This window comes from Sinocyclocheilus rhinocerous, unplaced genomic scaffold, assembly GCF_001515625.1.
Source record: "Sinocyclocheilus rhinocerous isolate Xijiao unplaced genomic scaffold, SAMN03320098_v1.1 scaffold232, whole genome shotgun sequence".
In the NCBI taxonomy this organism is placed as follows: Eukaryota; Metazoa; Chordata; class Actinopteri; order Cypriniformes; family Cyprinidae; genus Sinocyclocheilus; species Sinocyclocheilus rhinocerous.
In genome coordinates this window covers 1,010,731-1,025,710 of record NW_015641295.1, presented here as the reverse complement: position 1 = coordinate 1,025,710, position 14,980 = coordinate 1,010,731, and the positions used below count along the sequence as shown (strand labels likewise).

General features: G+C 34.1%; 1 protein-coding gene across 5 annotated transcripts in view; it reads left to right on the top strand.

The window, feature by feature from the left end:
* LOC107754762 (calcium uptake protein 1, mitochondrial) overlaps nt 1-14,980 on the top strand; it is a 95,260-nt gene that overhangs the window by 38,480 nt on the left and 41,800 nt on the right. For 3 of the 5 annotated variants that reach the window (XM_016571342.1, XM_016571339.1, XM_016571338.1), the window contains exons 5-6: nt 8,309-8,352; nt 13,574-13,585. In XM_016571342.1, coding sequence (XP_016426828.1) covers nt 8,309-8,352; nt 13,574-13,585 — 56 coding nt within the window. The remainder of the gene's footprint in view (nt 1-8,308; nt 8,353-13,573; nt 13,586-14,980) is intronic. The other 2 variants (XM_016571340.1, XM_016571341.1) reach the window with 1 other exon arrangement.

Sequence of the window (14,980 nt, the reverse complement as noted above, 5' to 3'; positions counted from 1 at the left end):
CTTGTAGAGCGGGAGAGATCAGGTTTCCCCGGTAACGCTGTACACAAAGCAGCGCTCGGCTCACAAACGCTGCTCAGGCATTACAGGCGAGATGAAATGAAAATGACATCCATAATTTTCTGAAGACAGTCGGTCTCCTTCAGAAATACAGTGATATATAAACACTCGCACCGGGTTTCGACTTTGACACGTGCAGTGCTCATGTTTTTCAACGAAGTCAAAGCCTTTTGGAAAATCTATTTGTGACGGCGAGTTTTGATATTGTGGCGGGCGCCTCAAATAAATCAATGTATGGGATGAAATGAAACTTACCTGCTTGAACTCTTTCATTTGATCTGGGTGTCTGTCTTTAAAGTGTTTTGTTAGTTTGGTGTGTTTCCTCGTTTTGATGTCGCCACGTCTCAGTGCTTTTATGAAGAGAGCGCATCTGCGCACCTTTCGGATAGCGCATCAAGAACCGGGTTGACCGGGTACTCGGTACCACCGGTACTTAAAAAATCCTGGTACCGTAACGTTTTCATTTTGTTAGTACCGACTTGGTACCGAAGTACCGGGTCTTTTGACAACACTATTCCCTAATCTAAACTGTTTCCGAAATAAGTTATTGAAATGTAACCTTAGCCTATAGTTTTCTCCATTCAAGCAGACAGTAGATGTGCGACTAGAAAACAGTACTCTTGGGCATTACCAAGATGGCCGGCAAATTAAATGTGTTAGATGGTCTATATTTAATAATTTCATTATATTATCTTCATTAGTGTTTAATAATGAGATTTTACGGTTTTTACATTATCAGATGCAAACAGCTACATCTTGGCATTTGCATTTTGATGGAGGCTTAACTTTTGCACAATACCTCCCTCCTGTTCTCCATTCCACCTCTCACATGATACCGGAGTCCATGACAGCTGAGCCAGAAAAACAGCTGTTGCAGTGTAAAGCGATGGCAAACTGAGCAGAGGCTTTTAAAGGAGGGGATGCCACAGTGAAGCCCAACTCGTCGAGTGTGTGTATGAGACGGCGACATTTCTTGCTAAATTAATTATCACGGTAGAATGAAAGACTCAGCCACTCTCACCCAGAGGCAGAGCTGATGCAAGAGATTTGATCACTGGCCATGAATAACTGATAGAAGTGCTGATGGCTGCAAATGCGTGTGTTTGAATGTATGAGTGCCTCTACACTTTCAGTTCAGCATTTTCAGACCAGTCTGCATCAGACATTTGTCATTTTGGACAGTAAATTTTAGTAAATTGGATGATGCACACATTTTTGTCTTAATCTGATTTACACAAGTTGGCGATGTTCCTGTTACAACCCGCTTTGTTGGTCCTGGAACAGCTTTCCTGTTGGCTGCCATCTGATTTAGGGTTCATCCAAAAATTAAAATTCTCTCATCATTTACACGACCTCATGTTGTTCCAAACCTGCATGCTGGTATTTTTTTTTTTTCTTTTCTGTGGAACACAAATAGGACATTTTTATTTTTGAAGAACCTCCATGTAAGTGTTTTTCATGAATAACCATTTGTAGTGATTACATCTGCCAGAAAATGGAAAAAAAAATTAAGATGTCTATATTACTCGTTGCACTATATTCACAGTGTTCTGTTTTGAATGATTAACGGCAGAATGAAAGTCATTACTCAGGTCAGCGACTTGTTCATTTTGTCTGAATTAATTAGTTAAATGTAATTCGTGCATAATGGCTTGAATACACTATCTATGATGAACATGTTTTTAATTTCTGAATTGCAATTCTGAAATATTGATGCCTCGTCAAATGCATGAAATCTTTGAAAAAGCCAAGTTGGCAAAATTAATTATTATTTATATATTTCTTAAAAATACTTTATGAATTAAAAAAAATACTTAGCAAAAATAAACAAATAAATAACAAATAAAATTCAATAATATTTATTCATTTATTTATGGTATAAAAACATAATTTCTATGTTAAAATATATATTGGGGGAAAAAATTGGTAATACTTTACCAGTTACCAGTAAAGTACCAGACCAGTTCTCACTATTAACTAGTTTCTTATTAGCATGCATATTACTAGCATATTGGCTGTTTATCATTTATATATTTTTGCCTTTTATTTACAGTACAGTAGCACAGAGCAGACTTGAGTTTGGATCCCTGCACGAGAAAAAACGTCCTTCTGTGCCACGGATCTGATAGCTCATGCTCTTCTGTAATGCAGTACATTCAGATGTGCTTTAATAACGGGGCTGTCAGCAAAGAAAAATAGCCACTATTAAAGCAAAGTGAATGTTAAAAAATGCCCACTTAAATTTGCGCTTTAAGGACCAATTTTACCGCAATCACTAGATGAAAGTATTCACTGTTGACTTGGAAGCAGTAGAACTGGCTGTAACTGCCTTTTTAATAGGGTCTGTTATCTCTTTTTGTTGGAGTCTAAATGATGGCAGTGACCAGCTCTGTGTCCACACAGCCCCCCTCAGCAGTCCTCTGAGGCCCCCACACAACTCCACAGCTTTTAATCTCTCTTTCCTGCTCTCTTTTTGTCCCGTGCCTAATTTATTTTCCTTTTACTGCAAGCATTGCTCTACCCTGTGGTGGGCAGTGTGATCAAAATGTTGTTATTTATCCCAGTCACAGTATATATCACCATATACTACAGTTATTTTTGCTGGTAGCACACATCTTGGGTGTGCTTTATTTTTCAATAATTCAACGGACAACGGAGTCAGTTATTCCACTTATACTACGGTTACCACACCTCATTTGTCAGGGGTTTTGTTCTTAAAACACTCTTTCGTGTAGGACTGATATTTAACGTATTTCATCTCAAGCTTTTGTTCGAATTCCAAAATGTAATTTTAGAGCCAGTAACAGAGGCTTGAACTATTGATAATGTAGTCGAATGCAGTTGTTAGAAAGTGAGAGAGATTATCTTTTTGGATAATGCATATTACTAAAAAAAAGTTTATTCATTGGTGAACAGAAACAAAAGATAAGATTATTTATAACAAAGGAATGATAAGTATGACATTAAACATTTTCACATTATATAACTTTTGAGTTAAAAACCAATAATTATAAAACAGTAAAACTTTTATTTTGAAACAGACTACAACTTGTCACAGTCAGAGGTATGCGACAATCAGAAGTAGACTCAGAATTTAATCTACCCAAAAGTATGAGACCACTAAATGCTTCTATTTTGCATTTTTCTGATTTAATGCAAAATTTGTCATTACAAGTTAAGTTATAGTTAATTTAGTTAATTAAAAAAAACATGATATGCATACATTTCTATGCATAAATCTCTTTTCATGACATTGTTTGACAAACGCCCTTAATAACTCTTGACTTGTTTATAGTCTTGTTCCAATCTGTATTTTGACATAGTTTGTGTCTCTTCGTCTGTCATGTGCAAATAACACAGTCCTGCCCATTGCGCTAATATATCTATTGTGGTAAACGTTATAGCAAAATCTCTACATCATCCATCGCACCATACCATCATATCACCCAGCCTACAGGAATATTAAAACAGTAAACATTACATTTATTCATTACATTACATTTACATTTATTCATTTGGAAGAGGCTTTATTTGCTACATTACATTTTATCTACATTTAATCATTTGGAAGAGGCTTTTATTCAAAACAGCTTGCATTGCATCTGAGCTGAACATCTTTTCACTTCATGCATTCCCTAGAAATCGAACCCATGACCTTGCTCTACAGGAATGCAAAAACAGTAAATTACGTTATGTTACATTACATTTATGCATTTGGAAGGGGCTTTTATCCAAAGTGAACTATATTGCATCTGAACTGTACATCTTTTCAGTTCAAGCATTCCCAGGGAATCAAACCCACGAGCTTGGCGTTGCAAGCGCTATGCTCTACAGCAATGCTGAATCAGTCGAGATTCTATTTACAATTCCCATTCTCTCAGAATGGAAGACAGTGAGTACCAGGACTGTGTGAGTGTGTATGTGGGTGTATAAGAGTGTGGAGCGTTATGCGTATGTTAAAAGCGAAGGAAAGCGAGGAAAAGAGGGAACGCTCCGCCCCCGTGGGGATACCGGTGTTGTCACACGTCGATTAACCGGTGGGAAAATTTCCTCACCGTCACAACCCTAGCGTATAGCAGAAATAGAGTGGAAGACGGCTCAAATTAGTACGTAACACTTGGATGGACGGCCATTCAGCCATTCTCCTCATAGCCAAATGCCCTGTAACTGTAATTACAAAGAGCAGTTTCACCAGCTTTATTAGAGTTTAGTGCCTCATTGGGTTTGGACAAAGTGTTTGCCTTTTTTTTTTTTTGTTATCCTGATGGGCCAAACACAGTTCCCTTGTGTAAACATAGCAAAAAATAACTGTTTGCTGCAAGAGCTCTTGAATAATGTGTGGCACCCATTATGATGAAGTCACAGTTTTTGCTGAGCCCTTTTGTCGTTTATGTTATGAGGGTTGGATGTTTTCATAGTGGAGATGGTCTGACATCCAGAGCAGCTGCGCTTCACGGAGAAACGCTGACTGTTTGATTAAAGCGTGTTTGCGTCGAGAATCTGTTAGCTGGTGTTCGTCTGCTGTGCGATGTACCTGCACAAGCAGCACGCTGTACTGTCATTCAGAAAAAGTCATCCCTCGCTGTAAAGTGTGTTTCTTACTGCTTTTACACTTGTGGGTGGGATGTAAGGAGACCCACAGTGTGCTGAAGCGGTTTGTGATGTCATTTAAGTTAGTTTAAAGAGTCTGGCTTTCCTTTAGGGAGAGAAGAGTGTTTGTAAAGAAAAGGGAGAGTGAGGAAGTGAACATAAAATTCATTATTCATCTGGCTGCAAGGAAAGCTGTTCCATAATTCATCCTGTTTCAGCAGCAGAATTAGAGAGATATGCTCAGCTCAAAGGCTGTCCGGGCTTCAAACAGGAGTTAGGCCCAGCTTTTCAGTCGTAATCTCGGTCGTCTCCTCGCCTGTCACTCAGATGTTTTATGGAAAGAGAATGCAACTTCTGATAATAATCCAGCGATTTTAATGCTTATAAAAGACAAATAAAAGGCTGTGATTATTATTAATTTTATTTGGAATTTAAAAGAAATGATTATTCATAATAAATAACTGATGTGTATATACATGTGTGTGTGTGTATATATGTGTATATATATGTATATATATATATATATATTAGTGCTGTCAAACGATTAATCGCGATTAATCGTTTGACAGCACTAATATATATATATATATATATATATATATATATATATATATATATATATATATATATATATATATATATATATATATATATATATATATATATATATATATATATATATATATATATATATATATATATATATATATATATATATATATATATATATATATATATATATATATATATATATATATATATATATATATATATATATATATATATATATATATATATATATATATATATATATATATATATATATATATATATATATATATATATATATATATATATATATATATATATATATATATATATATATATATATATATATATATATATATATATATATATATATATATATATATATATATATATATATATATATATATATATATATATATATATATATATATATATATATATATATATATATATATATATATATATATATATATATATATATATATATATATATATATATATATATATATATATATATATATATATATATATATATATATATATATATATATATATATATATATATATATATATATATATATATATATATATATATATATATATATATATATATATATATATATATATATATATATATATATATATATATATATATATATATATATATATATATATATATATATATATATATATATATATATATATATATATATATATATATATATATATATATATATATATATATATATATATATATATATATATATATATATATATATATATATATATATATATATATATATATATATATATATATATATATATATATATATATATATATATATATATATATATATATATATATATATATATATATATATATATATATATATATATATATATATATATATATATATATATATATATATATATATATATATATATATATATATATATATATATATATATATATATATATATATATATATATATATATATATATATATATATATATATATATATATATATATATATATATATATATATATATATATATATATATATATATATATATATATATATATATATATATATATATATATATATATATATATATATATATATATATATATATATATATATATATATATATATATATATATATATATATATATATATATATATATATATATATATATATATATATATATATATATATATATATATATATATATATATATATATATATATATATATATATATATATATATATATATATATATATATATATATATATATATATATATATATATATATATATATATATATATATATATATATATATATATATATATATATATATATATATATATATTTAGGCTAACAGTTTTAATCAGCAAGGATGCATTAAGGTATTAAGTGACAGTAAGGATATTTATAATGTTAAAAACAAATTATATTTTAAATAAATATTGTTCTGTTGAACTTTCTATTAATCAAGTAAGGGGTAAGCAGTTTTAGCACAAAGAAAAAATTTTTTTTTCGCTCAAAATATTAGAATGATTTCTGAATGATCATGTGACACTGAAGATTGGAGTAATGATGCTGAAAATTCAGCTTTGATCACAGGAATAAATTACATTTTCAAATATATTCAAATAGAAAATAGTTTTTTTTTTTTCAATTGTAATAATATTTCACAGTATTGCTGGTTAGACTGTATTATTGATCAAAGTAATGCATCCTGGTTGAGCATTAGAGACTTTTTCCATTCCATAGGCGTCCATTGTAAGTGCACGCTTGTGTTTACTAACTTGGGGACAAGTGTAAATTATTTTTTGTGGTAATCCTTTGTGGTTCCTTTAATGGATTGCACAATGGATAAAGTCTTGGCTCATGAAGCTGACTCTAGATCAGCAGAGTCTGTCCTGTTCAGCTCATTTCAGCCCTGCATTCAGCACAAGATTAATGGAGAAACGATTCGATGCTGAACCACTCTGACATTTATTTGGAACTTCTGGAACATGGAAATGAGCCTTAACAGCTTATATTAATCACTCATACACGTCAGTAATCATCCAGTTCCTGTAGTGACATCTATAAATGTAAATGACTACAGGGATTCAAAGATGGGTTTATAAATAGGCTTGTTTATGTGTGATAAAAGCTCTCTTCCAAATCTAGTGAGTTGGCTATTTAGTCAGCAAGTCCTCATAGGCACTTTACCACAGAGAAAGCCATTCCAAAACAGACAGCATGATCATGCATTTTAACCACATTCTAAAGCATCGTTGCATGTAGAGAAAACAATGTATTGAGACTAAATTAATTTTTTTATGTTTTTGAAAGAAAACATTTTTGTACTCCCCAAGGATTTATTTGATCATAAATACAGTAATATTATTACAACTTACAATAACTGTTTTCTATTTGAAAATATTTGAAAATATAATTTATTGCTGTGATCAAAGCTGAATTTTCAGCATCATTACTCCAGTCTTCAGTGTCACATGATCCTTCAGAAATTATTCTAATATGCTGATTTGCTGCTAATAAAATACATTTATTATTATCAATGTTGAAAACAGTTTTTCCTGCTTGATATTTTTGCGTATTTAATCATGATACACCACCATTCAAAAGGAAGATTTTAAAAAATCATATTTTTGTTTAGCAAGGACCCATTCAATTGATCAGAAGTGAAGTAAAGGCATTTTTAATGTTACAAAAAGTTTCTATTTCAAATAAAAAATGTTTATTGAACTTTAGTGGGGGAAAAAACCTGTTTTCGACTTTGGTAAGTATAAGGAAGCTTCTTAAGCACCAAATCATCATATTAGAAAGATTTCCGAAGGATCATGTGACACTAAAGACTGGAGTTACTGTATTTTTGATCAAGTAAATGCAGTCTTGGTAACATAAGAGACTTGCTTTAAAAACATTACACAATCTTATTTATTCCAAACTCTTCACTGGTAGTATATACAATCATTTAGTATCCAAATTTAGTTTAGTCTGATAAAATTGCATATTTTATCCAATATTTGTGTATGTTTTGGAACAGAGCCAGTGTGTTTGACTGTGTCTTCCTCTCTGTGTCTCTCTCTTACAGACCTTGGTCTGGATCAGTTTGTGGTGAAACGCTATGATGGAAAGGTAAGCAGCGCGATCTGTGTGCGTGTGCATATGTGGGCGAGTGAGTGGGAACCGAATAGTTACTTTGCCATTGTGCAGCTCGACAGGATGACGCAGGATGGAGACGTTTGTTCTCATTCACTCTTCATAAAAATCTTTCACTCTCTCTCCACAGAAACTCATCCACAGCTCAATCGTGAGCACGCTTTGAGATGATGGTCACTCTTGTGCAGTCTAAAAAACTCGTTGCACGCTTGAAACGTTTTGCTTGACAAGTTACACATACATTCTCATCAGGGCCATTTGTTGTCATTTATATTGTCATGTGTGTTTTCTGTAATTTACGAAAGACTGATCTGCCTCCAATCTGTGCTTTCTGGTTCTTGTTGCATCTCTTTGTTCTTGATGTCTCTAGGTTACAATCTTTAAACACACCTCTGCTGTGTCTATCCTTGCCTCAAATACTTGGCCTCTCTGTTTTGTTTTGTCCTCTAGTAACAGAATAGCACAGATTTTTGGTCAATACCAATAGCAGATCATTTATTTTAGAGAACAGATGCTTCCGATATTATAAGTCAGTACTTTTTTCAAATAAAATGTTTTTAGCAAGTGTGGGGGAATCCATAGATCTTCAAGCTACAATGTAATTATGTAAAAACATGCTCTTTTGTTGATTTTGATTGCTTCCATTGTCCTCTTTTGTAAGTCGCTTTGGATAAAAGCGTCTGCTAAATGACTAAATGTAAATTGTTATTTAAAGTAATTAAATAAAGTCTCTTATAATTAAATATAGAGACAAATAAGAGAGCTCTGCAAGCTGCTGGGAAAAAAAAAACGAATTACATTGAATTACATTTTATATTTTTACATAGTTTACATTAAAATATATATCACATAATATAATTTCTCATTTGTAATCAGAGCCATATTTGTAGCAAACATAATTTTTTTTATATACTATACTACTTTGAAACATGCTGAACTACTCTTACGCTATGAAAAAATTTCGCTAGAAAAAGTAGTCGCTACTTTTAGTTAATTGTTCCAAAACACTGTTATTTATACTAAGACAAATAGGCATCTAAACATAATGCTTCAAAAAAAAGAAAGAAAAGAAAGAAAAAGTTGTTCCGGGAGATCTGCATTCTGCAGAGTTCAGTTCCATCCCTGATCAAAGAGCCCCTCTTTAATTATCGAGTGTTCCTGAAGATAACAATTAGCTGGTTCAGGTGGAGCAGAACCTGGCTTAAAGCGGCATTCACGCCATGTCGTAATTACCGTAATTCCGAGATGACAACATGAGACATTCTACTCGGAGCTGAATTATGTGTTTCTATGGCAACGTATCAATGCCAAAGCCCTCATGTGCTCCAGACCTCGTAATTACAACTTGTGTAAACTCGGAATGTTCTGAGAGTTATGACTTGGACCAGTGACATCTGTACCACGTGACCGCTGCCAGGTTCACTTAGTCCGAGGACATGGAAAGCTATGAGTAAAATGTCACGTGTTGTCATCTCGTAATTACGACATGGCGTGAACGCAGCATAAGAGCCGGTCACACTACACTTTTTGTTCCATTGACTTCCATTTATATATATATATATATGCAAATGCATGGAGACAATGAACGCAAGCTCAGTGGCATGATTCATGAAGCTACCTGAACAAATTTTGAGTTTCAGTGAGTTGACAAAACCAAACAAATCCAGCCTGGTTTAGAACAGGTTCACAAAGCTCGATATAAACGTTAACTCTGTTAACTCGGTTTCAAAACCAACCCACCTTTCTTCAAACTTAATGCAAACTTACCTGGGTAAAAACCTTGCTGTGTTGCAAATTTCAAGTTTGGTCAGCTCTGCCCTGCAAATTTGTATCAATAGAAAATTGGCGTGATCATGGCATGACCTCTTATCTGAAATAAAAGAACACAAACTTTAAATCTGCAGGTTTGCAGTGTTGAATTAAAGCGGAGTAGATTGCATCTTTTTTTAAAGATGGAGCTGAGTGTGACATCATATTACAAAGTTGCAGCATCCGTAGAAATTTCAGGTGCTCAAAGTCTAGTGTGACCATGGCTTTAGTCCACCAATATCACAAGCATGCATGGTCTCAGTTGATGATTTTCACTGGGTTGTTTGTGGTTTCAGGACTTTGTCCCATTTTCCTTGTACAGGAAGCAGACTCTTGTTTCCAAAGTCATTAAGAGGGAACAGTAGTCAAATGACCCGGTTAGAGAGCGGCTGTCACGGTACAGGTGTACCTTTGAACAGGCTGATCTCTGGACTGGGCTGGGTCACTCTAATGACTGTTTGTGCTGTTCGCGCACACATTTTAACTAGGTGTATTTGTTTGCACATTAGTACTAATGAGCTGGTGAATCATTCTCAGGTCAAATGCTCATAAATCACTCGTCAGTTTCTCAATGAAGTCTAATCACACCAGGTTTTTCTTTTTATGTATCCACTGTGCATTCAAGATGCATAACGTTTCAGTATCCTCAAGGCTATACAGTTGCTCTGTAACTCCGCATGACTGTTTCTTGATCAGTTCTTGTGTTTTTCAGGGGTGCAATGATTTTTAGGGTAAATCTCAGCATCCTGTCAAGAACATGTCCAACTCATATTTCACTCCAAAATCCAAAGAAATAAATAAGAAAATATATATTTATTTTTCTTGTAAAAGAAATGTCTAATTTCTGCTAGGGCTGTGCAAATAATCGAATGCGATTTTCATGCGCATCTTGTCAGTAAAGCCGGTTCTGTGATTAATAGTAAATCTCCAGCACGTGCTTTCAGATGGAGCGCCATTTACTGCACAGAGCCGTAGATCACTGACAAGCTACGCAACATCGTGTTCAAGATCGCAGGCGATTCATTGCCGATTATGAACGCGATTCTGCGTAGCTTGTGAGTGATCTACGACTCTGTGTAGTAAATGCCGCTCCTTCTGAAAGCACGTGCTGGAGATTTACTACTAATCACAGAACCGGCTTTACTGACGAGATGCGCATGAAAATCGCATTCGATTATTTGCACAGCCCTAATTTCTGCTATTCTATTCCCCTATCCGCTGAGGGTTGTACAAATACTGTAGATAGTCCCGCCCCTAAGCCAACATCATTGGTTGAGGCTTTGTAGGTTTTCCACTTTAAAATGTTACCATGATAAATGTATCTTTCAAATACCACAGTATATTTTTTTATTAGTACTGTACTGTGGCTTTTGCTCTCATACAAAAAAGATTGTGTAAGCTTATATAATCTGAAGAGATTACACAATTATAGTTTTGTTGTAGTTTAAGTAATTGTAGTAGCTGTTGAATTTTAGTGGAAACCATGGTAAAACCTGCTCATTCCTCAGTTCTATATAAATGCATAAGGTAACATGTCTTAGATCTATAGCCTTTGTTTTTGTGATATTTACTGGCAAAATTCAATTTCCATGTTTTGTATATGCCCTCTTTCCATTTCCATTTCCCTCTCTCTCTTTTTTTGTTCTTGTTTTGTTCCCTTGGGTATTGTTGGCCTTAGGGATGTGGAATATGTCTTGTTGTTTCTTCATTTCCATATCTCTGTCAAATCTCGTGTCCCGGCAGGACTGCTGGATCATCTTCTTCTTCCACACTTCCTTGTGTCGCCATGGCCACTAAATCCTGGATGGAGTAATGCAATTCCAGGAACCGTATTTCTAGCAAGTTAGCGCATGGGTGCACTATGCTAACAAACACTCTTGTGTAATTGTTTTGCTTTCTACGATCGTGTGAACACACCAGCACTTTTAACCTTCTTGTTCATCATCTATCAACAGTATTTTGCAGGTCATCGCAGCTGGTGCTTTGCAAGTGTGACTTTCACAGCTAAAACCGGTTGTGTGTGTGAGAGAGAGAGAGTGTGTGTGCATTCCCTTCAGCCCATTTTAATGCGCACAGGCATTTTGCAAACACTATGTATGTTTTCCAACAATATGACGTTAGTGTTGGGGAAGCTACTTTGAAACTAGTTTGTCAAGATGAAACTAGTCAGTCTATCTCATACTTTAAAGGAATAGTTCACCCAAAAATGAAAAAGCTGTCATTAATTACACACCCTCTTGTCGTTCCAAACCCGTAAGACCTTTGTTCATCTTCGGAACACAAATTAAGATATTTTTGATGAAATCCGAGAGCTTTCTTGCACTTTCAAGGCCCAAAAAGGTAGTAAGGACATTGAAAAGTTATGTCTTCTTTCTTTGCGTGAACATTTGGGCAGTGTTATGCAAATCTTCCCACACAGTGACGTAGACGGGGGAGGGGTGTTTAAACGAGGCGTTTTAGGAGGGCGTGGACCAGTCTTAACTTTTATAAAGAATATCTCTTTGGGTTTGAGACTTTAGTCTTTGCAACTTTAGGGATCTTATCTATTCACGAACAGCTTGTAACACTCCAAAGAGAAAGGACAATTTTAAATTGCATCATATGACCCCTTTAAAGTAGTCAATTTGACATCAGTGGTTCAACCGTAATGTTATGAAGCTACAAGAATGCTTTTTGTGTTCCTATTGAATTACTGGATCTCACCCTCAAAAATATCAACGTGAGATTTAATTTAAAGTAAAAGTGACCACATCTTGAGGTTGCTGAGAACAAATTGCCGCTAAAAATTTTCTTGTCAACTACTGTCACACTATTAAGTTAGTAGCATATGGGAATAAGAATAACTTTCATAATACTGCTTCAGATCCACAATAAAAGATCATTTATGTTTAGAATGGATGTAATGAATAACTTGTGGTTGATTTCCAAGATTCGTTCCGTCTGGTTCAGTCAGTGAGTGAGCCGTTAGACCAATTCAAACCCATAACTTATGAGTTCAAGACAACATTTTTCAGTCTTTCACATTAAATGGCTCTTGGTTCCCAACCTTAGTAGCATCACTACTTGTAGCTGATTGCTCCCCAACACTGATAATATGTAATTATCTGTATGAACATGTAACTGTATACCTATGTTCAATCTCTTTTAACACATGACTTCATTGTTCCTCTAGGCATCAAGATGTCCTGCATTGTTTTTTTTGTTTTGTTTTGTTTTCATCGAGGATATAATTGTTTTGTTGCGTTTGTGATGACAGTGATTAATTTGTGCTCTTTCTGTGTCCATCTAACCAATAAACCCCGTCGTTCTCTCCTCTGCCATCTTTTTATTTCTCCATCCATCCCTATGGACCCTCTCCCCCTTTCTGTGCACCCCTCCCTCTCTGCAGGACTTCTGGCAGGTATGGGGCGTGTGCCAAGCTGCATGGGACTGCGTGTGCGTGAATGCGTCATTTAGCCTCTGTAGCGGAAAATTTCACTAGACCTCTTAATCCTTCTCTCTCTCTCTCCTTCTTCTTCTCCTTGAGTTGTCAGAGAGGAAATCCACATAAGTTCCCAGATGTGAAGCTCTGGCCAAACAATGCATTAAAAGCCTCTACATTTCATTGAAAATCACTGGATGGGTAATAAAACTTGGCCAGCCCAGCCAGATGAGCGAAAGAGTTTTAGTTCAGCAGTATGACTACAGCAAAGGAGGAGTGAAGTTACTGACAGTGCATTTTCCAGAAGAGCAGAGTGGAGAGGCTGACTGGAGCGAATATCAGGCTGGATCAGATAGCATATGGCCAGATGGTAGTTGTAGATGGTTGGTTGCTACTAGCTGAAGTCAAAAGAGCCCATTTCCAAGTCTTTATGGTATTCTGAACTCTAGATATGGTGCAGGTCCCTCCTTCATTGTAAGTCTATGGGATTTTAATGCCTTTTTATCATTAGCCAAGCGAAAACCATAAATCAGAATGCTCCTCACAAAGCCACACAATTAGAGATATCTTTCATTTAAAATCTCTAACCACAAGCGTTTTTTTTCTTCACCTTTATGTGTTATTGAAACAGGGCAGTGGTGAACTTTACTCAATGATTAGGACACACCCAGACACACATACTGCACATTCAGACCCATCTAGAAACATTAGGGATGTTCATTTCGGTTATTTTTCCTAACCGACAACCGACGCTCGTTAACTGATTGTTAACCGTTAACCGACAAGATTATTTTAAATTAGAATTGAATTAAATTAGAAAGGATAAGTGTCTGTGACCCGTTAAAAAATACTAACATTTGTTTTCCGGGGATTAATTTTACATGCGCAAAAAGCAGCAAACAACAGAACATGAGGATTCACATGGTCTTCATATCACATCACGCACCTGCAGCGCATCTGCCAGCGGAGAAAAACATAAAAAAACTAGACTATATATACGAAAGGAAACAGACGACAGAAAGCGGCATCCTATTTTTCTTTAGGCTTATTTTACAAAAGCACAAAGATTTGTTTTTATTGTGAATGTACAGAAATAAAGGCAAACCTTTTACAATTCCGATTATCTTTAGGACTAAAAGGAGCTTGCTTCTACTGTTAGAAGGAAAAAAACTCAAGTGATTGCGCCGGTGCCATATGCGCACACACAGTTAAGCTTTACTACCTTGACAATGATGCAGCCTGTTCATTATTATAATAAAATACAGTCAGTCAAACATATGGAAACAAATATGTAGTAAAAAAAAATATGTAGTAAAATCTGTGCCGTTAAGGTGCCCGCACCGCTGTGATGTTATGCAAAACATTTTGTTTTAC